Source organism: Lepisosteus oculatus, chromosome 28, assembly GCF_040954835.1.
Source record: "Lepisosteus oculatus isolate fLepOcu1 chromosome 28, fLepOcu1.hap2, whole genome shotgun sequence".
Classification (NCBI taxonomy): Eukaryota; Metazoa; Chordata; class Actinopteri; order Semionotiformes; family Lepisosteidae; genus Lepisosteus; species Lepisosteus oculatus.
In genome coordinates this window covers 10,433,841-10,455,829 of record NC_090723.1, presented here as the reverse complement: position 1 = coordinate 10,455,829, position 21,989 = coordinate 10,433,841, and the positions used below count along the sequence as shown (strand labels likewise).

The 21,989-nt window shown below is 46.1% G+C and overlaps 1 protein-coding gene and 1 non-coding gene across 2 annotated transcripts; one reads left to right on the top strand and one right to left on the bottom strand.

Annotated features, from left to right (window-relative positions):
* Nucleotides 1–31: 31 nt before the first annotated feature.
* Nucleotides 32–21,590, bottom strand: gpr179 (G protein-coupled receptor 179). Its single transcript, XM_015362373.2, has 11 exons — nucleotides 20,050–21,590; nucleotides 15,164–15,272; nucleotides 13,973–14,063; nucleotides 13,434–13,657; nucleotides 11,766–11,834; nucleotides 9,714–9,823; nucleotides 8,122–8,360; nucleotides 7,705–7,843; nucleotides 6,654–6,756; nucleotides 6,252–6,398; nucleotides 32–5,158 (listed from the first exon to the last, which is right to left on the bottom strand). Exons 1-11 carry the CDS (start codon nucleotides 21,018–21,020, stop codon nucleotides 2,507–2,509), a joined length of 4,854 nt encoding a protein of 1,617 aa, XP_015217859.1. The 5' UTR covers nucleotides 21,021–21,590; the 3' UTR covers nucleotides 32–2,506.
* LOC138225523 (U7 small nuclear RNA) lies at nucleotides 7,069–7,124 on the top strand. Its single transcript, XR_011183961.1, has one exon. It is a non-coding gene; the product is annotated as a U7 small nuclear RNA (small nuclear RNA).
* Nucleotides 21,591–21,989: the final 399 nt, after the last annotated feature.

Below are 21,989 nucleotides of genomic sequence, written 5' to 3'. Positions count from 1 at the left end.
TTTAGAGTACATTTACTTGTTACACTTGGAAGAATTTTTACATTTTTATTAATTTTTTTACAAATATACCCCAATTCTTTTACAGTATGAAACCAGACATACAGTATAAGAGGAGCTGGAGCACAGTACAGGATAGATGGGAAGCTGTGTGCACAAAGGAGGTGTCATTCTCTCTGTGGTCAAGCACGCTGTCAGTGCTGCGCCCACAAGCTTGGTAGTGAGGATAAACAATTTCAGAAGAAGTAATGCGAGAAAAGACCTTTCCTACTCACACCTGCCTTTTCTGGCTGGAGACTGACAGTATGATTGAGATGGTTTAGGTTATCTGAATTGCATGCAAGTACTAAAATGATTTGATGCCACACCACAGAGTCGTTAAACAAAAAAACGCCAGTTACATCCAGAAACCTCACAAAAACAATCATGTTAATGAACGAGGAGATGGTTACGCTTCTACAGGCCATGAAGGGTTTTTTGTGAGTGTTTCTGCACTCCCCTGGCCATCTGCTTTATTATGGTCACTTCCAGCCTTACACTTGGTCGGACAGCTTCACAGTAATGAGAACTTAAAACACAAGGGCCGATGTCACAATGCTTGTTGGACTCTTATCTGAGGAGTTACTATATAAATGCCTTGGAGATACACGAGAGCTAGCCTTTGACTGATGTGTCTACCCTGACCTACAGGAGGCACTGTACTGTAAAGGCTCATGTATTCACCCTGTATTCAGCATGTATCCCTTCGGGAAGAATCTTGGCTCAGTATACTGGAACCATGATGTATATTGGTGGATAGAGCACATTTCTACCTGCACCTGCTTAGAAAACAGGCTTTCTTAACTTCACTTCATTGCTTGCTCACAAAGGCAGCCCTGTTGTAGTGTTTATGAATATCCAATACAATTGCAATTGCATACGATAATTTTGCATTATATTGTTTGACTTTAGTCCATGTGCTGACATTCTTTTATTAAATATCTGGTGGTGTTTGTTAATGCACTGTAATAAGGAGAAAGTTACATTGCTAATAGTGAAAGTTACAATGGAGTCATGTGATTGAGTTCTTCACATGAGGCCATCTGGCTAGTTATCACCCTACTATGGCCTATCGGAGTCACCCAAGCGCAGTACCGGCTGGGTAGGACAGTTGCTGTAAGTTCCAAGATAGTCCCATCCACAGTCGTAGTGAGAGGTGCTATGGTTGCTTTAATGAATGGAAAGAATTTGGTCACAGTCGTCCATGAGTATGTACACCATTTCTCTGGAGTCTATTAGCTTTCCACCTTAGAGCCTTGCAGTCAGAAATGCATAATTACATTATTACAGAAAACCATGTTTAATGGGCATTTCTAATGTCTAAGCTAGATATAAAAATGAAAAACATTCAGAATAAGAGCAGAACTGTGGCAAGCACAGTTCTGTGGAATGCTTCTGGTTGAGAACGTAAACATTATAAGACTTGACAATACTGATCTGGTGTCCGAGCAGATCTCTGTCCGATGAAATCAGGCGGCAGCTTCTGTCTTTCACGGCGCAGATTCCTGCAACAGTTTCTTACGCAGGACTGTCAGGAATTTATTTTCTTACAGGCCTGCCTTTCACTGCTAACCCCATAGATTCTTCTTCCTCAAGCAGAGCTCTATTAGCTCCTGATGTGTCATTAGGAACATTTTAATACACTTATCTAGTTTGTTACTTTTTGGTGCATTTAGTTGGGGAAAAAGGTGTATTTCTGATATTCTGTCTCAATCAGAACATAAAGCTATATCTCCCAAAGTTATTGGAAGCTGGGGCTTCATTCAGCTTCTATAGCAGCAGGCAGAGGAATGTGACAAAAAAAAAGATTGGCAGTGGAGGTAAGGACACTTTAATACATACAGAAGCGCACTGCAGCAATGTGCTTCCTTAGATTCAAATTATCACATTAAAAGCTTCTCAGTTGTTGCCTTATTTTTCATAAATTAATTTGCCCTTTTTATATGGCTCAGTGATCTTGTCTTTTTAAGACATTTGTTAGATTACACTGATGGAATAATATACTCTAATTAATATCCTAAATGTTAATCCTTGCCTTGGTAAATATTGCTGCATTTGTTACTATTCTTAACTGCATTCTTTTTACCATGTTTTCCTCTACAGGTAATATGAGAAATAGTGCTTGACTATATTACTGCTGAAAGTTTTTACAGTAGGGTATGATATTACTGTACATATGTCTGAAGGCAGACTGAAATAAGAGAGAACATCCAGACCTTTAGAAGAGTTAGCTGTGATGAGAATCCATGTGTTCAGAATAGACAGAATCTCTTTTTTTCCATCTGAGGGGGGAGAAACAGAAGCACCCTAGTGGGCAGTGACAATAGATCCAGTCTGCAGTCCATTGGTATTGCATATAGAGCAGAACCCGGGTTGTTTGTTCCACAAATTAAGTGCATTTCATATGAATCCAGAGCTCTGTTCAAACTTATTACTATCTAGACCCAGGCCTGGCAGGCAAGGTTAATTTTTACTCCAGTTCCCTCGGACTGACATCAGCCTTTTTCGGTGTAACGGGATCTGTGTCTGTAGGCTCATCTGTCTCTGACGTCCCAGATCCACATGGGCAGTCTTCAGCAGCTCTTTCCACATGGCCAGTCTGTTCCTCAGGAGTGTCCATGGCCTCACTAGGCAGAATGTCTGATATGTCGTCATCCTGGGGCAGCCTCATCTCCCAGGGACACAGCGCATCTCTGCGGCACAGAGCCAAGTCTGTCTCTCTGGACCTGCCAGGGGCCTTGCCATTGGACTGAGGTTTCCGGACATCTTCACATTTGCTGCCTTGCCTGGCCGGCACAGGGAGTTCCTTTTGTTTGACAGCCCCAGTGCTTTTATTTCTGTCTTCTGCCATTTCCTCTGGTTCCTCCACATCCAGGGAAGACACATCCTCTACAATGCTTTTTAGTGCCACTGCTGTTTTCTCACACTGTTTTTTGGTGTTGGTCACTGGTTCAGGAATGTCTAACGGACAGACCTTGGAAGTCTTGTTGCTGTCAAGATTTGTCCTTGCTTCCTCGATCTCCCAAGGACAAACCTCTGACAATGAACTCTTTGTACTGCTTCCTGGGCCCTCGGCTCTCTCCCACACTCTATTAGAGGCTTTGAGGTTTACCTGGCTCTGGAGTGCTGGCTTCTCATCTTGCACATCCCATGGACAGATGTCAGCCCATGTGCTCTCTTGACCCTTGCTCATCAGTGCTGGTACATGCTGTCCAGCCAGATTCCTCAATTCTGAAACTTCTCTCTCTTGATTTTGAAGACTTGGTTTCTCTTCCTCAGTCTCCCAGGGACAGACTTCTGCCAGTTTGCTCTTGTGTCTCATTGTTGTCATGCTGGCAGGCTCAACTCGCTCCCAGGGACACACAACTTCTGACAATTTGATAGCCTCTTGCTTAACCACAAAGGATTTGTTTTCATCAACATCCCATGGGCAAACATCTTTCACTGAACTCTCCTGCCTTTCAAATTGGCTTTTGTTCTTGACACCAGTTTCCTGCTTATTCAGATTGGAAGGGTCTGCACTGGTATCTTGTGTGCAGACCTCTGCGTTTGTGGTACCATGGCTGCTTGTTCCAGGCTCTTCAGACTCCCAAGAGCACACTGCGTCCTGGGATTCACCTGGTTTTCCTATCATATTCTGGACTCCAGCTTCAGTGTCACTGGGAGAGACTTTGTGCACTGGGGCAGCTGGCCTGGCAGTTTGAGTGTCTCCTGGGTGTGCAATTACTGTTTTGCTGTTTGTCTGCAGTCGTCCCTCAGACTCCCCACCAGGTGGAGTCCTTTGCCTACATTTATTAGCCTGAGGATCAGTTTTGGGAGCTGCAGGGGAATCAGCTCCTTTTTCCTTGCTCTTCCCAGCCTCCTCCTTTTTCTCCTTTTTCTTTTCTGTGCTTTTCTTTGCCTTCGCCTTTAAGCTTCCTTTCCCTGGCCCCACCAGGCCTTTCATGGAAAGTCCAAACCCTCTGGGAGGTCCCCTGTAGGAAAAGCCCCTGGATTCCTTGTTCCTTCCCTGGCTAGTAACAGGAGAGCCTGGGGCGCTGGACGAAATCGGGGCCCTGGCTTTCACATCATCCATTTCGAAATCCCAAGGACAGATCTCTCCAGTTGTGTGACCTTCTTTGACACCCTCTAGATTCTCTTTCTTCTGGCTTTTGCTTGAGAAGCCCTCACCCTCCCTGGCACAGACATCTCCAGTGGACTGAGGCTGAAAGGAGTCCCAGGGGCAGATCTCGTTCTTATCTACTGTGCTTCGCTGCCTGCCTGTTTCTCCGTTGGTATCGTTCTTTGAAAGAGCATAGGTGACGTGCTTCTGGGTTTTGCCCTCAGGATGCTGGTCTTCTACCTCCCAGGGGCAGACCTCTGCCTTGTCAAACTTCTCCTTGAGGAGAGCATTAACTGTCCTTGGCAGAATCTCTTCTGACCGTAGCAACTGCGACGTCTCCAGTGCTGAGCCTGAGTCGGAAAGACTCCTTCCCTGTGTGTTGCTACCCTCCAGGTCCTGTGAGGTGTCCTCCAGGCTGCAGGTCTTGCTAGGCAGGAGGTGGGTCCTGTCTCTGCTGCCTGTGATGACACTCAGGGACTTCTGCAGCTTGGTAGGCTTTGGCTGGAGCAGCTTTTTATCTGCTGTCAAGTTGTGAGCGCTGGCAGACTTGCAAACAAGAGGAGCAGCATCCACAGACTCGGAGTCAGAGCGCTCAGAAGCCTTCTTGGCCAGCTTCTTCCTCATGAGAGAGTCTAGCAGTGAGGGGTCCTTGGTGTCGACGGAGCGTGGGTGGTGGTCCCTGTGGTCCCGGACGTGGTCATAGGTGCTGTGGGACTTGCGCAGGGAGAACACGCGGTGCTTGATGGAGTCCTCCTTCACCTTCATGCTGGAGCTGCTCGACTCAAAGGCCTTCTTCTTGCAGGACCCTGGGTGGCTGCCCCCACCTCCGCCCCACGAGCCCTCCTTGTCCTCGCGGCTGCACTGCCGACTCATGGACTCCGGGATCTCGGTGATGCGCTTCATGATGGAGCGTCCCAGACCCCTGCGGGAGCTACGCTTCTTCTGCAGGTGGGGGTTATTTGCCGTCATCTTTTTGGTCTTATGGACTTCCAGCTGGGCATACAGCTTCTTCAGCTCATCCTGCAGGAGAATCAGAAATCACACAGCCATCAGTCTGCTGTCTGGAGTATCGACAGTATCAGAGCTCTTCCTTACTACTTATTTTAAAGGAATGTTTGATAATAATAAGTGCTTATTCTGAACCCCCATCAGATAGCCTTGGGACAACCTTGTTTTGAAAGGTGCTATATCAAATTAAATTGAATTGAAATAATGTTGGACCTCTGCAAGTAGCAGGGAGACCTTAAACAGGCTGTGGCTTGTGTTTCCCAAAGATCTGATGTATTTACAGTCTTGTTCCATCTCATACATTTCCTAGAATCAGCTGAAGTGTGAAGAAGGAAACAGTGTGTGGACTGGACAGACTGAACCAGTTTTCAAAAGACTAAGATCTAGAGATTGTTCTGGCCAGGGAAGGTGATGGAAATAAGTCTAATGCTCTTCAAGTCAACCATGCATTGTCCAGTGGTCAGATGGACTTCAGGGATTGTATATAAAAAAATTACATACACAGTATATGTACTCTATAGTAGTTCAGATGGATAGCTGTGTCAGCATGCGTAGTCTGCAAAGGAACAAGTAATAGGTTTATTCCATGCTGAAAAGAGAAGAGAGAAAACACAATGTTTTGGCCGTGAAGCCGAAGAACTTTTTCTCTTCTTTTTTCAGCATGGAATAAACCTATTACTTGTTCCTTTATATACTCTATATACAGTCTGTACAATATATGTAATCAAACAAGCTATATGAACCAAATGGTTCTGTAACATTGAGTTTGAAAGAAAGTATATGTAATAAGTATTTGATAAAAAAAGAAATCCAATGTATATTTTACATGAAGAGGTGGAGATGATTGTGATTGCTGAGTTTAGGTAAGATGTCTGCATCCCTTGTATATAGATAGCCTCAGTCCTTTAGGATTTATATGTTCCTTAAATAATCATTGAGTAACAGGTAAGCCTGAGAAGCAGGTTAACATTCACTATACACGTAATTCAGTGATGTGATTCAGAGCTCAGCTGCAATGAAACCCAGGTGTCACTGTGGCTCCCTGTGCGCAGGTTAGCAGACACCTGGCCTGCCATCCTGCTAGAGCAGCAGAAGGAAGTGTTACCCGGATGTCGTCTGGGTCCAGGCTGTGCTCACTCCAGGCGGACGTGATGCTGCTGTTCAAGTAGGAGCCGGAGCGCCGCAGGTCCAGCTCATCCTCATACACTTCCGCTGCGATCTCTTCCCTCAGCGGCCGCCTTGCATGCAGGAACTGGCCCACACAGAGAAACACGCAGGCTTGTGCATTACACCAATACTTCATGGTACTGATTTTTTCATTAGAATAAGAGCTCCAAGACTTGTTCTAAGATTTTTGTGAAGCATGAAGTAAGCATATATAAAGATTTTATGAGACACGTAACCTCAATTTTGCAGAGGTACTAATGGGCATTAGAAAAGTGCAGCAGTAGATAGGATAGCAGGCGTTCAGTGGAGCAGAGAGGACAGGTGGCGGACAGACCCTTACCTTTGGGATGAAGAGCAGACCCAGAGTGACAGTGATGGTGACGTGAGTGTGTGTAAAAAACAGCAGCAGCGTCCAGTCGGGGTGCAACGAGGGCATTATGAACCTGCATGGAGGAGAGACCTCCTGTCACTCATCACAATGAAATCAGCAACAACACCGAAGCCTTGGGGTCCCACATGACCGAAAACCATTACAGGAGAGCAGAAATTACTGCTCTCATTGTCAGGACAGTATGGTTACCCTGCGCCTGTGGAGACTTGGAATGAAAGTATAAAACATTAACAGGAATTTGCCTCAGCTACAAGGCTGCCTCAGCCATCGTAAGTTCTGTTATTTCAATTAAAATCATTTTCACTGTTAAGTGAAAATGAATTGAGGTTGTGTCTGGAACCGTTTGTATTAACAAGCAAAAATTGAATTTTTGCTCTTTTAGTATTTGTCTAGAAGGCTTTCTGAGGTCAGAAAGCCCATTACTTTGCCAGCAGTCATATCATCCTGAAACTCACAACTGGCAGCCCAGTGAAGCTAAGCAATACCTGGATGGGAGACCCCTGGGAAAGCTGAGGCTGCTGCTGGAAGAGCTGTTAGTGAGGCCAGCAGGGGGCGCTCACCCTGTGGTCTGTGCCTAATGCCCCAGTATAGTGACAGGGAAACTATACTGTTAAATGGCGCTGTCCTTCGGATGAGACAAAAATCAGGGGTCCTGACTCTCTGTTGTCATTAAAATCCCAAGGTGTTTCTCGAAAAGAGTAGGGGTGTTACCCCTGGTGTCCTGGACAAATTTCCCCCTGGCCTTTACCCATCATGGCCTCCTAATAATCCCCATCTCTGAACTGGCTTCATTACTATGTTCTCCTCCCCACTGAGAGCTGGTGCATCATCCAGGTGGGGCTGCACACTGGTAGTGGTGAAGGGGATCACCATTACCTGTACAACGCTTCGAGTGGAGTGTCCAGGAAAGAGCTATATAAGTGTGAGCAATTATTATTAAGTCTTGTATGGTCACTTTACACCCCTCCCCCCTCCAGCCATGGCCGCAGCAGGGTGTTACCGGAGCAGGTGGAAAGCAGCAGACAGCAGCATCTCATTGTGAATGGCGATGCCCATGTAGCGAGGCTCGTGGAAGGCCGAGGGCACTGTGTGCACTGCGTAACACAAGAAACTGCCCCAGCAGAGGAACAGCAGCTCCGCTGGGAGAGAGGAAGAGGCAAAGGCAGGTCGTTACAGTTGCGAACTGCATTCCTGAATACTGCTTACAGTGACAAAGAGAAAGAGAAGGAGAGAGAGAGGAGTTGCCTTCTCTTAAATAAAAGCCTCACACCCACACTCACACGCACATTCAGTGAGAGACTGAGTCTGACAGAGCCGCATCTTTGACATTGAATTAAGAAGAGAAGGAAAGACGTAAGCCATTGTACCCAAATGCCAGCAATTCTTGCTCTCCTCACGGACTCCTGGCTTCACTCACCCACAGCCATCATGTAGTCCCAGCGGTCGAGGTCACACACACTGAAGCTCAGCCCCTCCTGGGTCCGCGAGTTCACCAGCATGGGCACATTGCGGTCCATGTTCTGCAGAGCGCTGGCTGTCCAGGCGGCCAGGAACCAGGTAACTGGTAACACAATGACTCCCAGCATCCTCAGCACACGCACACTGGTCATGTAGGGGACGCGTTGAGCAGTGCGCGACAGGAACACCTTGAGAACCCTGCTGACACACAGACTGTCACACAAGTACAACCCTTCTCTGCTTCCTACATCAGACAACAGGGGAAGGGTGTGATCAGCTGATCACAGACAGGCAAACCAGTACTAACAGAGCACTGACACCCAGCACTGCTGTGCCTAGTCAAGGATATGAAGCAGAGGCCTTATCATTCAGTTGATTCAATCAATCAACAGACAGAGGTCATGACAGCAGTGTGCGCTTTATGAAAACAGTTTTGAAACATTGGAAAGAAGATATATTCGTTCACTACAAATGATCCTGAAGTCGCCAATATGGTGAGCACATTTGATGGCAATAGTCTAGCAGGATCTAACATGCTGAATAAACATTCTTCAGTCTAGGAGCAACAGGATAAATGAACAGTCCACCAGACTTGGCCACCTCATATTTGGGATAGAATAAGGCCAGAGTCTAGGAAATGCTGGAAGCTGGAGATGTAGAAGGAGATTGCAAGTAATCAGGAGCTCATCCAGTCAAGCGCTTAAAAGCAACAATATTTTAAAATTCACTGCGTATTCCAAATGACACCAATGCAGGAGTTACATTGCTTGTAATCTTTAGCAATGATATTATAGAATCAAACCTCACTGCCATGACAACCTTTATTCTTTTAATGCTATGGCCAGCAGCCATATCACCCTGCAACTCACAACTGGAAACCCACTGAAGTTAAGCTGGCGTGAGCCTGGTTAGTACCTGGATGGGAGACCTCCTGGGAAAAACTAAGGTTGCTGCTGGAAGAGGTGTTAGTGGGGCCAGCAGGGGCCACTCGCCCTGTGGTCCAGTTGGGTCCTAATGCCCCAGTGCCAGGGACACTATACTGTAAACAGGCACCGTCTGTCGGCTGAGACGTAAAACTGAGGTCCTGACTCTCTGTGGTCATTAAAAATCCCAGGGTGTCTCTCGAAAATAGTAGGGGTGTTACCCCAGTGTCTGGGCCAAATTTCCCATTGGCTCAGACCAATCATGGCCTCCTAATAATCACCATCTATGAACTGGCTTCATTACTCTGCTCTCCTCCCCACTGATAGCTGATGTGTGGTGAGCGTTCTGGTGCACTATGGCTGCCGTTGCATCATCCAGGTGGGGCTGCACACTGGTGGGGGTGGAGGGGATCCCCATTAGCTGTAAAGCGCTTTGAGTGGAATGTCCAGAAAAGCACTATATAAGTGTAAGCAATTATTATTATTATTATTATTCTGAACTGTTTTGTTCAGAAGCATGGTCTCTTCTCACAGGCACCACTGGCAATGACATGAGCTACAGTGCTTAGCACAGCCAGTACACAGTATCGCCCCCCCCCCCCGCCTCCCAGCACAGAAGGGTCCAGACCTGTACATCTTGAGCGTGACTGTTCCATAGACGATCGCAAAGCCCAGCAGTCGGACCCAGCGCATCAGGATACAGCGGAAAGTACTGGGCTTGAAATACAGGATAAACACCTGCAGATGAAGGCACAGAAGGAGGTGAGGTCATTGAGGTCGGTTCCAGAACCCAGCTGTTACATGCTTCAATCAGAACAGCCAAGCATGTATTCTTCCAAGATACAAAAAGCTTATTTCTGAAAACCAGGGATCTGAAACTCTAGATCTGCTACATTTTATAGGTCCAAGGGTAGTACTCTGGCACTTCTATTTCATGCCATGACACTGAATTAATCCTCACTTAATTAACCCTGGTGCTGAAGATAATATCTTGTTTATTGTAAAGCTGCTTAAAAACCTAGGAAAGAAGGTCTTTGTGACAAATTAATTAAATTGAATGGAATAATTAAATCAAGTAACTAAAGGCCCTAATTGCATAGGAGTTGTGACAGTGCACTGCTCACTGCTATGCTCAGAGGCAAGTCCAGTCTGCAAACGAATCACAGATGTTCCTGTTTTCATTATGTCATCTGCAGTGGAGAAAATGTAGTTTTGCAATGCATGAGGTTTAATCTCAGTTTAGCGGGCATTTCAGGATGTAGCCATCTTATTCTGACACACATCCCTAATAATAATAACAATAACAATTATAATAAAACAGGATTTCTGATCTCTCTTGTGAAGTCTTGAAGAGTCTCTGAATATCTGTTCTGCTATTTGAATGCTGAATATTTAGCCTCGCAGTGTGGTGTTTGGGGAGTAGGAGATGACTGTGCAGCTGCTCTGTGTGCTCTGGATTCTGCACTGTGTGAGAGAGCGTTTGTGCTTCTGTCTCAGGTGGCACAGCAAGAGCGACAGTGTGTCTCCTCTGTCTGTCTTGCTCCTCTGTTTGTGTTTCCAGGAGGGTGGCACCAAGAGGAAAATAGACGGGATCAAAGGGCTGAAAAAGAGGAAGCTGCTCTCCCTGGAGCTGCTCCTGCGGGGATCTGAGGAAATGTCACGTCTCTGTCTTTTTATCCAGGTGCCTCTGTGAGCCTGGGAGGAGCAGTGCAAAGGCCAGGTGGTCCAGTACAAAGAGAGGCTGTTGGCAGGCTAGCAGCAGGGAGCCCACTGGTCCAGCTGCAGCGCGGGCTCCTGCTTGGTGCAGACTCATCAGTTCTCTCTGACGTGATCGTTCTGTTTCGTTACCATTTCTTTGATTGTTCACTTAAGTGCTGCATGAGCCCAAATAACTACATGTTGGCGGGTGATATGAAACATCTTCCATTCTAGCTACCTATAGTTTATAGATGTTACACAGCAAATCTTTGTTTAAATTCAATAAACTCAGACTGTTTGGATTCTAGCTATTCATCTAAGTTGTTTTGTGCTTATTATTTAAATATTGTTTTCTGAAATCCAGTCACTTGATATTCTTTACTTCTCAATTGACTGCTAAGTTGTTCTCTGTCTTCTTCGTGCTGTGAGAACACGACTACCTGTTTGCTCAGTTTCTCTGTTGCTGTTTCTGAGCTTCTTCTTTTTGAAGAGCAGCAATGACTGTAGTGAGAACCAGTACTGGATCAGGTGTATTCGTGCTTTACTAGGTGGATTTTTCTCTCCTGGACTTGTGGAGAGGGATCCTGCACTCTGCCCAGAGTGGACACTCCTGGACACTCAGCCCAGAAGCCCTCTCTCTACAGCCCCTCAGGGCGTGTGACTTGCTCCCAACAGGAGCCCTCCAAGGGTGCTGCTGCTTTATTAGAGATGCTTAGTTCATCTCAGACACTGCCAGCCTTTTAATTCCTCTGTGCAGAGTGTGACACCAGGGGAAATCAAGAGAGAGAATCTGGCCCAGTGCTCTTGACTGTGGCTCCTGCTCGCTATCACAGAGCCCTGACAGCAGCTCCTGCCCACACAGCACCATCTCTTGCTGTCTGCTCATGTTCCAGATCTGCTCTCTCCTCTAGGCAACTTGGCAGCAGTGCAGAGCAGCAGAGGCCTGATAAGAGCTGCCCCAGAGGAGTGAGCCCAGACTCACGGGGAAGTAGAGGAGCAGTGAGCCAAACAGGATGGTCTCCAGCAGCAGCAGGCCTGAGGCACGAATCCTCTGTGGGTGGAAGGAGATAGAGACAGAGAGAGGAGAGCTGTTAGTCACAGTATGTGCAAGGCTCCCTCTTACCATCAGCCTCAGACGAGGCAGAACAGTGTTTAACAGCAGTACCGTATTTTAGTATGTCTGCTTTCATCCACCTCCTCTGCAGAGAAATTTCAGGTCTGATCTCACCTCTCTGCTGCCTCCCACTATGCAGGTAGTGCAGTGATGATCTTACTTACAGCACACAGCATCCGCAAGCATCCCACACAGCAGCTGGGCAATCCATAAAATGACTAAATAAACAATCAAACTATGCTACATATTTTCAGTCAGTTTTGTATTTTATAACACCATGTTGACGGCAGCCATATCACTCTGCAACTCACAACTGGCAACCCACTGAAGCTGGTCTGTACCTGGATGGGAGACCTCGTGGGAAACACTAAGGTTGCTGCTGGAAGAGGTGTTAGTGGGGCCAGCAGGGGGCGCTCACCCTGAGGTCCATGTGGGTCCTAATGCCCCAGTAAAGTGATGGGGACACTATACTGTAAACAGGTTCCGTCCTTCGGATGAGACATAAAACCAAGGTCCTAACTCTCTGTGGTCATTAAAAATCCCAGGGCATTTCTCAAAAAGAGTAACCCCGGCATCCTGGCCAAATTTCCTATTGTCCCTTACCAATCATGGCCTCCTAATAATCCCCATCTATGAACTGGCTTCATTACTCTGCTCTCCTCCCCACTGATAGCTGGTGTGTGGTGAGCGTTCTGGCGCACTATGGCTGCCGTCGCATCATCCAGGTGGGGCTGCACACTGGTGGTGGTGGAGGGGATCCCCATTACCTGTAAAGCGCTTTGAGTGGAGTGTCCAGAAAAGCGCTATATAAGTGTAAGCAATTATTATTATGATTATGAGAATAAAAGTACATGTAGCTGAGTTTTCAGAACTGAAGGGTCAACATCAAAATATTTGCTCTGTAACTGCTTGCATGTAGAATATTACATTTTTCCTTACACTGTCTATTTAAGTTATTAAGTAAAATAACTTTTTTAAATAACTTTTACTTAACACATAACATAATTTCTAATGCAGAAGAATCTCAGTATGTAAGTTAAAACATAAAAGCATCCAGATGAATTCGGGGTTCAGTCCAGCTCCTTCTGGAGGGAAGCCATCGTGTGTGTGCTGGGTACAATTCTCTACAAACCCTCAGCTTGTTCTGTTCTCAGACAGCTAGATCTCGGTTTTGGTTTTCAGACAATGTCATGTATCCTTCACAATGAGAGCTGGTCAGAATAACACTCATATTTCTGGCAAAAGACATACTGCACAATTTCCTGCACTTGTCATAGTCTGTCTGAATGAAAAGCCAGCCACGCCTTAAACACAGACCCGAAATGCCACTGGTGACTGCTGCTGCTGAGATCAGACCCCCCCCCTGTCCACTCTGTGCAGTGGGAGAATGGCTTTTGATGCAGAAGAGCGGGGATACAGGGATAAGTGGAGACAGGAGTAGGAATACTGGAATAAGTTGAGGCAGAGGAGCAGGGATACAAGGATAAGCGGAGACAGGAGCATGGATACAGGGATACAGGGATACAAGATGTTTACTTTGCTATGGCGGAACTCGTACGCCACCAGCATGCTGATGAAGATGAGGAGCATGAAGAAGGCCTGCACTGCCAGCACTGCGGCCCTCAGGAGCCAGTCCTCTTGCACACTGCAGGGGGAGCCGTCCTCACAGCGCAGGCAGCCTGGCCAGCAGGGCAGGCACACAGGCATCTGGGGGCGCCCGTCCGCAGACACGCGGCTGCTGTTGCCTGGCTCCTCGCCACCTGTCTCACACCCAGGGGCAAGACGGGCAGAAACAGAAAGAAACTTTAAGTGCTCTTCTCACACTATTTCACAAACATACAGAATCATTAAAGGCAGTAACGCTGCTGCAGGTTTGGTACAAATATTGATTCTCTTTGTTTTATACGATAATGCTATCAATGAAATATTGTCTCCTCTGTAACACTCTATCTTTTACCTTGAGTATATCTCACACATCCCACTCAACCTGCAGCTCTGTGGTCTGCGGCACCACTTGTCTGTGTTCCTGCGTACGGTCTGGACCGGAAAGGCCTGTTAGGGGTGCGGAGTCTTACGTGAGTCCTGTCCTGTGGAGCTGTAGTAGCCCTCTCTGCAGCGACACTGGTACTGCCCCAGACGGAACCCTTGTCCTGTCAGGGCCTGGCACTGTGGAGGAAGAGGAGACAGGCCTAAACCCAGCACTGTCTGATGTTCACGCTGTCCCATTCACAGGTAGCACAAATATCTTAAATTACTTTAGAATCAACTCCACACTGCTCCATATTAAAACTGAACAGCAGAGGCTCAATGTGTAAATCCATCCTAAAACCTAAATGGACATCTAATGCCCTGAAAAGAGCATTATGCCTTTCCCCAGGAAATCCACCATATAGATCAAGCAGTCAGGGTGGAGCTCTCACTGTTTAGAAACACTGCATTAAGAAGTGGTCAAAGACACACTTAGACTACATTTCTACTCTCTGGTTATCATTCAAAAATAACTATTTTCCCACATAGCTGTTAGGAATCTTGCATCGAGACTAATGTTTGTTTTATTTATCCACATGTTTCCTACCTTTATCTTTTCTCCTGCTATCTGCTTGTGAATGTTTGACCTTTCAGAACAGTGAGAAAAACCTGCCGCACTGAGAAGTACCTGTGCCAGCACCCAGCCTCACATCTGTCAGGCAGGGGCGGGCTGGCTGGCACACAGCTGCAGCAGCAGCACAGTTTTCTGGCAAACTATGTCACAACCACTGGATTATGAGCATAATCCCCCAGATTATCCCATCCACCACGTAACCTTTAAATAGTAAGCTGCTCTGGTGCGGGCAGGCCAACACTATAGATGTCTGAGTCTGTCAGGTGTCCCCTGAATCCTGGTATAGCTTCCCAAAGTGTTGTTCAAAGAGAATGGAAAATTATTGATTTATTGATAGTGTGAGCCAAGGTATTGCATCTGGGCATTGCTTTTCGGTGGGAGTAAAAGTCAGGGATTAAGAGAAGGGTTAAGGTACAGTCCAGGAGAGGGTGAGGTTGTTATAGTCAGGTTAAAGGGTTGGGTTTAGGGTAAAGGTTAGGATAACTAGTAGGTATCCCAAGGTGACGTGATCTTGGTGACATGATAAAAGAGACTTTGACAGAGGCAAGAATCGTATAGGTAAAATGTCAGTGTATAGTATTTGCAGGCCTCAGAAACAGCTATACAGCAGGGCTGTAGTGAAGGAAATGTTTTACAACCCCACTTCAAGCAGAAAAGACCTGACCTCCATGCTGGTGCGATTGCACTGGTGTGTGTTGGAAAACCAGTCCTCGCCCACTGCACACTGGTCCACATCGAAGCTCTGCAGATTGACATCCACACGGATCACACCCCTGGCATGGAAGACAGACTGGCATCAGTCAGGCCCTGCACAGCACTCTGCCCCCCTCCCCCTCAGTTCTCTAGACTTTGCACGTCCAGGTCAAATAGAAAAGAAAACACTAGGAACTACTACTGTGTTGCATTTGCTTTTAGATCATGTCAGACACTCTTAAACAGCTATACCACATTATTCTAAAGTGGTTTTTCTTCATTTGACATGTATTCTCTTGTAGGCAGACTATAGCAGATGCTTAAAATAAAAATATGGATATCCTTATATCTATGGTGTGATGGTCTGACTCCAATGGACACTGATATTGGAAAATAATGTCACCACAGGGTATCAGATACCATTTGATACCAGACACCAGAGAATACAGAAATCAGAGAATAACAACCCAAGAAAATATCTTCTCCAGACAATTCTGATCCCAGAGTAGATTTAACTTGAGAAACCCGATGCCAGAGAATACTAACCAAAGCATATTTACCAAAGCCTGTTAGAAGTGGTGTCGCAGAGGACTTTACAGAAAAAATAAGAATTTGTCTAATCTCATATAGCATCACACAGATAAATATAGCAGAGAGGAGAGTGAGTACAAAACACAACCATCTTTCACAGTTCCTAACCTCCCACAGCCCTGTACAACCAGAGATCATTGTTCGCCCATCTGAAGTAATCAATGAATAAATTGACTTGAGTCAGCAGGTCTCTTGATCTAAGGCAGCTTTTTATGTAAAGGAAGCTGTACGGCCTGGTACACTGTGGCTCTGCTGGTCCAGGGGCTCCAGAGGGATCCCAGAGTCTGTGCGCAGGGGGTCATGTAGACACACACACATGCGAGTCAGCAGCAAAGGAGCTCTTGGTTGTAATTAGCGCCTGTGTGGAAGAGGAAGTGTGAACAGGATTGGATGCCAACTGTACTTGTGCAAACAATGAGAATCAGTGTTAAACACAACAGCAGTGAGGAAAACTGGAGAGTCAAGATGTGTATGTGTTTCTAATGCCAGGTGACGCTTTCCAGTTTCACTCTTGAATAAAGGTGTTTCAAACAGATTGTTCCAGTAAAATGCTCAGAAGTGTAAAGGGGTATAAGAGAATTTGCTCTGAATAAATGAGACAATTTAATAATAATTCTACCACCTTTCACATTGGAGTTTGCGGAATCGACCAAAGGCTACTCCAAAGGCAGCACTTGCAAAAATACCTTTCCTCAGAATCTGAATTTCCAAAATGTTGGCCCAGTGTGGTGACTGTGGGTACTGGGGTTTCTGTACTGAAGGAGGCTCTTGACCGAGACATTCAATCAAGACTCTGGCTGATTGGTCATTACAGATCCCACAGCACATTTAGTATGTGCAGGGGGGTTATTTCCAGGGTCCTGGCTAAACTCCAGTCTGAGTCTCTCAGTCTGGCCTACCCCTAATTCAACCGATGAAGTAATTTCTCACTTCTTTCTCAGACTCAGGCTGCTGGTGCAGAATGGCCTCTGCATGTCGTTCAGATGAAACAGCACTTCACTGGAGGATAAGGAAGCTCCCTTCACATGTGTTAAGCACTTTGGGATCGCTAGGGATGAAACTACTTAAATGCCAGGAGTTGTTCATTTTAAGTGTTAAAGATAAGTACTTCACTCAGAAATGTGCAAAGATACCAACCCCAGCCATAATAAACTCTTACAAAATAAACAATACAAAATGTGGCAGACACAAACACTTCATCAGTTCATTTTTTGCTTTTTCTTGATGATTGTCACACAGAGATTATCTGTCTTATTCCTTCAGACAAGACTGCAAGATAATAAGATCTGACATTAGGACTCAGGATAATAAGTCTGAAATAGTTCACATCCTTGACGTCAGATTTTTTTTATATGAGATCCATTATACAACCAAGGCAGCAGGCAAGTCTCCTTCAGACTGTCTGGGTCTTCTCCTCCCTGTCTCTGCCTCCCAGACGTGCTGCACAAGACACTGTCAGCCATGCTGGCCTGCAAGCCCTGAGAAATCAATGGAGGAATAGGTGCTATTTCTGATGAAGTCATCCATCGTGTCCAGGTGCTATATTATATTCCCATGAGAAAGGAAATTAGAATGGGAAATTAATGGTTGTTGTTTAATTGAGATACACTAATGGTATTACTCTGGATTTTGTTCTCAAATGTACAATATCTGTCAATATCTGAGTCTTCACCCTTCTAATGTGTACTGTTGCAATTGTACACACTAATCTCTTGTAATACTAATCTAATCTTGCTGCTTAATGTAAGTTTATGCATACCGATTTTCTGTATTTTCACTGATACTTTCCCCTATGTAGTTTTATGTTCTTGTCTTCAACAATTGTGTTGTTATTTGTTGTGTCATTTGTCATGTGAGGAAACACGCAAGTAAGCATTTCATTGCACTCAGGTACATATAACCATAAACCCGAAACTTGAAAATGTCATGCATTTGCAGTTTTGATTTCAATGAGCAAATGCTGCAATATCAGAGGAGAAAGGTTGCTGTTCTTATCACATGCAGACTGACAGCACAAAACCACCTTCCAGCTGCACTAGGTCCCAAGATTCAGACTGCCTTTGATATCATTCTAAGATTCAATTCACAAACAGCTCTCTGATACCCTGAGCAGTGCAGTACCTACATGTGCTTGGTGAGCTGTGACTGAATCACCTTGCTGTAAGCCCAGGGGCTGTCATCAGCCACATAATGAACTGCAAAGGAATTAAAAACATGAGCTGTTAAACAAGTGCCCATTTCATAAAGTGTCCCACTTCAGAAAATATTTACAAAAGAAACAGTCACAACAGAGGAAGAGGACTCACTGCTGAATTTATCAAATTGGGCTTTAAGAAAAATCAAGCTGTAAAAACAGCAAACATAAAAGGCTGAGTCACACTTAGAGACCAGATTAAGTTACATGACTAACTGCGACACCATGAGTGCCAGGTAGGTACGCCAAGCTCTACTCATGCTCCCCTGATGGACAGGTAACAATCCATTGGAAACAAATATTCAGGGTCTGTAACCCAACACAACAGAGTGAACTACAGAACAGACAGAGAACAGCTAACACAGCAATGGAGAACTATTGTGGATTTACAATAATTGGTAACAGACAATAAAAATAATGATGTATATGCATATGCAAAGAATAATGTTCTTTTCTTCAGTATCAAGAGCTCTGACATGATGGCTAACAATGCAGAAACTGGACATCAGTGAAATGGAACAGGTGAGTAGGTGTAAGTGTGAAAATGTAAAAGATTTACAGGAGCTCATTCATTAAACACAAACAACATACCCTTTGTTGAGCTACAAAATGTCAGATATACCCTGGGATTACAGGGTAAGGTCATTTGCATACCTTGAGTCCATACTGTAGAGCTGTGATATTTCACTTCCAAGAGCAAGGCTGGAACTGTTCAGCATTTTCTATGACACTGAGTAAAGTACTCTGAACAGCCAAGAGCAGGCAGCTCCAGAGTGTGCTGCCCATTGCTAGCATTGCTTACATGATTTTCCATGTTCATTTTCAAAGAGTTTACAATTTTTCTCTTGTGAAATGAAGGAGTAGTCTTAAAATCTCTACTTTATGCTGTTCAGAACAATACTGTTCAACACAATGATGTTCAGCATCCTAAAATGCATTAAAACAGAAAACCTATATCGATTAAAAATCTTTTAGCGTAAGTTCTGAATGAAGGTATCCTCACCCTCTATGACAGACAGAATCAAGACATTCAACAACTCATTTAATTTAAAATCTCTGCAGATTTTTTATTTTTATTTTGCAATTAGAGAACAATGAGTGGGAAGTGTGTGTGCGTTACGCATGCGTGTGAACTGAGTGTATGTTTGGTGTATGTTTGTGTGTTTGGCGTTTGTGTAATATGCACTGTGTGGTTGTGTGTGTATGACGCGTGTGGTACATGCTTATGAAGAGCATGTATGTGTGTTGTATGTGTGAGGGGTATGTGATGTGCATAGTGTATGGTGAGTGCATTTGTGGTACGTGTGTGTTTCATACATATGTGGTGTTCTTGTGTGTAGTGTGTGTGGTGCACAGAAGCAGTCTGCATGGTGCATGTACAGGGGTATGTGGTGTGTGTAGTGAGCTGTGCATTTGTGTGGTGTGTTTGTGGAAGACTTGAGAAATAAGAGCAACGTAGAGCTCGTCCACACCCTGCTGTGTTTTACATGGAGGCTTTATGGGAAGCATATTTTCTCCTGCGTGTACCTTACAGTGTGTTAGTATTACACACACACACAAGCTCCACCACCATTAGCGACTTTGTCTGAGGACATTTTTAAAAAGCTGTTTGTCTTTTTGCTACAGATATTGTCTAATTCTGTTTCACTATAAATACTGAGCAAAGATTTGCCAGTCCAGATATCAAGGAACCATTTGAGCAGAAAAAACAGGTCATAGTAGGAAGCTGAAATAGCTAACCAAGGGTAGCCAGAGAAAAACCACAGAGAGAACAGACAGTAGAACCAGAAGAAGACCTTGCAGTGTTTCTGCTAATCTTTCCCAAGCCTGCGATGTGTGTGACTGGTTTAGTTTTATATTCTGGATGGAAAGCAGCTGTGGGAGAGGAAGCAACATGTGGTCTTTCCAATCCATCCCAGTGCAGCTCCTGCGCTATTTAACAAACTTGTGACAGTTACAGAGTGAAGCAGCTGCTCTGCTGCAGGAGTCAGGGGTTGTGGCCCCAGAGGAGAGAGCTGGGAGGGAGATGGAGGGATGCAGGAGGAGGCTAGGCTGTGAGAAGAGTCACTCACCTGAACTCGGGGCTCAGGTCAGGCTTCAGGCCGTAGAAGGAGGTTGACAGAGAGAGCATCCAGCCAGGAACAAACTTGCCTGCCTGGCACTCCAGGAAGGGGGCTTCTGCCCAGTGCACGTGGCGATGGTCCATGATGTAGCTGTCCCCCCGGTTCCACTTGGGTGTGTCCAGAGTGTGCAGGTCATTGCGGAGGATGCGCTTGTGCAGGAAGCTGGCAGGTGGAGGGCCCTCAGCAAACTTGAGCGCAGTGAACCAGTCCGAGCCATTGGCAAGGGTGTGCAGCTGCTCCCAGGCAGAGGACAGGTCCTGCAGGAGAATGTCCCCAGGGCCTGGCTCGCGAGTGGCTTGGAGGACCAGCTGGGGCCGTGATGAGGTGGGCTGAGCATCGAAAGTCAGCACAGCACGGTAGATCCTGGGGTCACCCTCCAGGAGGCTGCGCACCAGCGCGTGGTACCATTCGATGTCCTCGCGCACGCTGGACTCGCGGATGTCATTGGCCTGGAAGATCATGTTGAGGAAGTTTGCAGCATGGGTGAGGGTGTCCAGAGCACTGTGCAGGAAAGGCTGCAGACTGGCACTGGGGGAGCCCCTCAACCCCTGAAGGCGGTGTCGCTGGGTGCAGTTGGCCAAGGCCAGCCGGCTGGAGTCTCCGCTGTACAGGAAGGTCTCTGCTGCTTCCCAGCTGTCTGTGTCCCACCTCTCTGACTCTCTGGAGTGGGTGGGAACTGTGACCCCAGAAGATACTGTGGGGGTGCTGGCCAGGATGCTCCTGGCAGTGGGCTCTTCTGTCACTGACCAGGTCACACCTGGGAGTCCAGTGGTCTTTGAAGTTCCTTCCAGATCCCCATTCCCAGATTGGCTGGTAGATTCTGCCCTCTGGTACATAGAAGTGCTGAATCCAGAGCCCAGTGGCACCTGAGTCAACAGAAGCAGCTGCAGTAGAAACATCTCCATCATTCCCAGGAGCATCTGGTCCCTCTGACTCCTCACGAGCCCCACCTCCAGCAAAGCTTTCTATTTTTGTTTTATTTATTTGTCCTCCCCTTCAGCCTAAAAGCCACCACATATCTTGCAGGCTGGAGTCTGTGAGCAGGTCCAGGGGGCTTGGGGATGCTGGCTGTAGTCCTGTACCCCCGTGCATGATGCTCCAACTCTTCTTGTAAATCCTTCTTAGTACAGAAATCCTTTTTTCTTTATGAAAAAAGTATTTTTTTATCCTGGATATTTTTTTTAAAGACAGGATCAGCGAGTAGCAGCAGTTATGTTTTAGTGTAGCTTCACGCTGGTGTCTGTTCAGCCTCCCACAGCATCCATGACTTCCACTGAGCAGCTAGAGATCCACAGCGCTGGAAGCCTGGTGCTCCGAACAGTAATAATTACTGTAGTAATATGATAATTACAGTGGCTCTGACAAAATGTCAGCAATTACGGAGGAGAAAGACAGATCAGCACTTGTGAGATCGTGCAAGACAAGCACTGCGCTCTCTCCATTACCATCACACACTCTGCTTAGCTGCAGAGCATCTCTACGCCTTTCTGTGTCTCCCCCTCCCTCTCCCCCTCGCTCTCCCCTCTCCCTCTCGCTCTCTTTCTTTCTCTGCTGTTTTTCCTCTTTGCTTGGTGGCAGACGTCACATCGGCAGTACATGGTTAAGAGGCAGGCGGGCCTGGTGGCGTGTGTGTCCGGTAGTGTGGGGGAGAGGGGTGGGATGGGGGGGAGGTCATCAGGAGAGAGATGAGAGTGTAGGAGGATGAGCCAGTGAGATGAAGGTTAATCTCCTGTCTCCACCCAAGTATTAATTCCCGGAGCCGTTAAATGTCTGTCTATGCAACAAAAATGAATAATGTCAGACCTGTTAATGTGCAATTGTGTCACGTGACAGTGTATACTATTTTATAAAATATACACATGATAGATTTTGCATTGTGAGAAGATTGC

Excerpts from the sequence above, each read along its gene's own strand:
- gpr179 (XM_015362373.2), bottom strand. The coding sequence starts at position 21,020 with ATGCTCCTGGGAATGATGGAGATGTTTCTACTGCAGCTGCTTCTGTTG. Across the intron at positions 11,835-13,433 it reads ACGAGTTCCGCCATAGCAAA|AGGATTCGTGCCTCAGGCCT; the intron begins GTAAACATCTTG and ends TTCCACCCACAG. Across the intron at positions 6,757-7,704 it reads GCTGCTTTCCACCTGCTCCG|GTTCATAATGCCCTCGTTGC; the intron begins GTAACACCCTGC and ends TCCTCCATGCAG.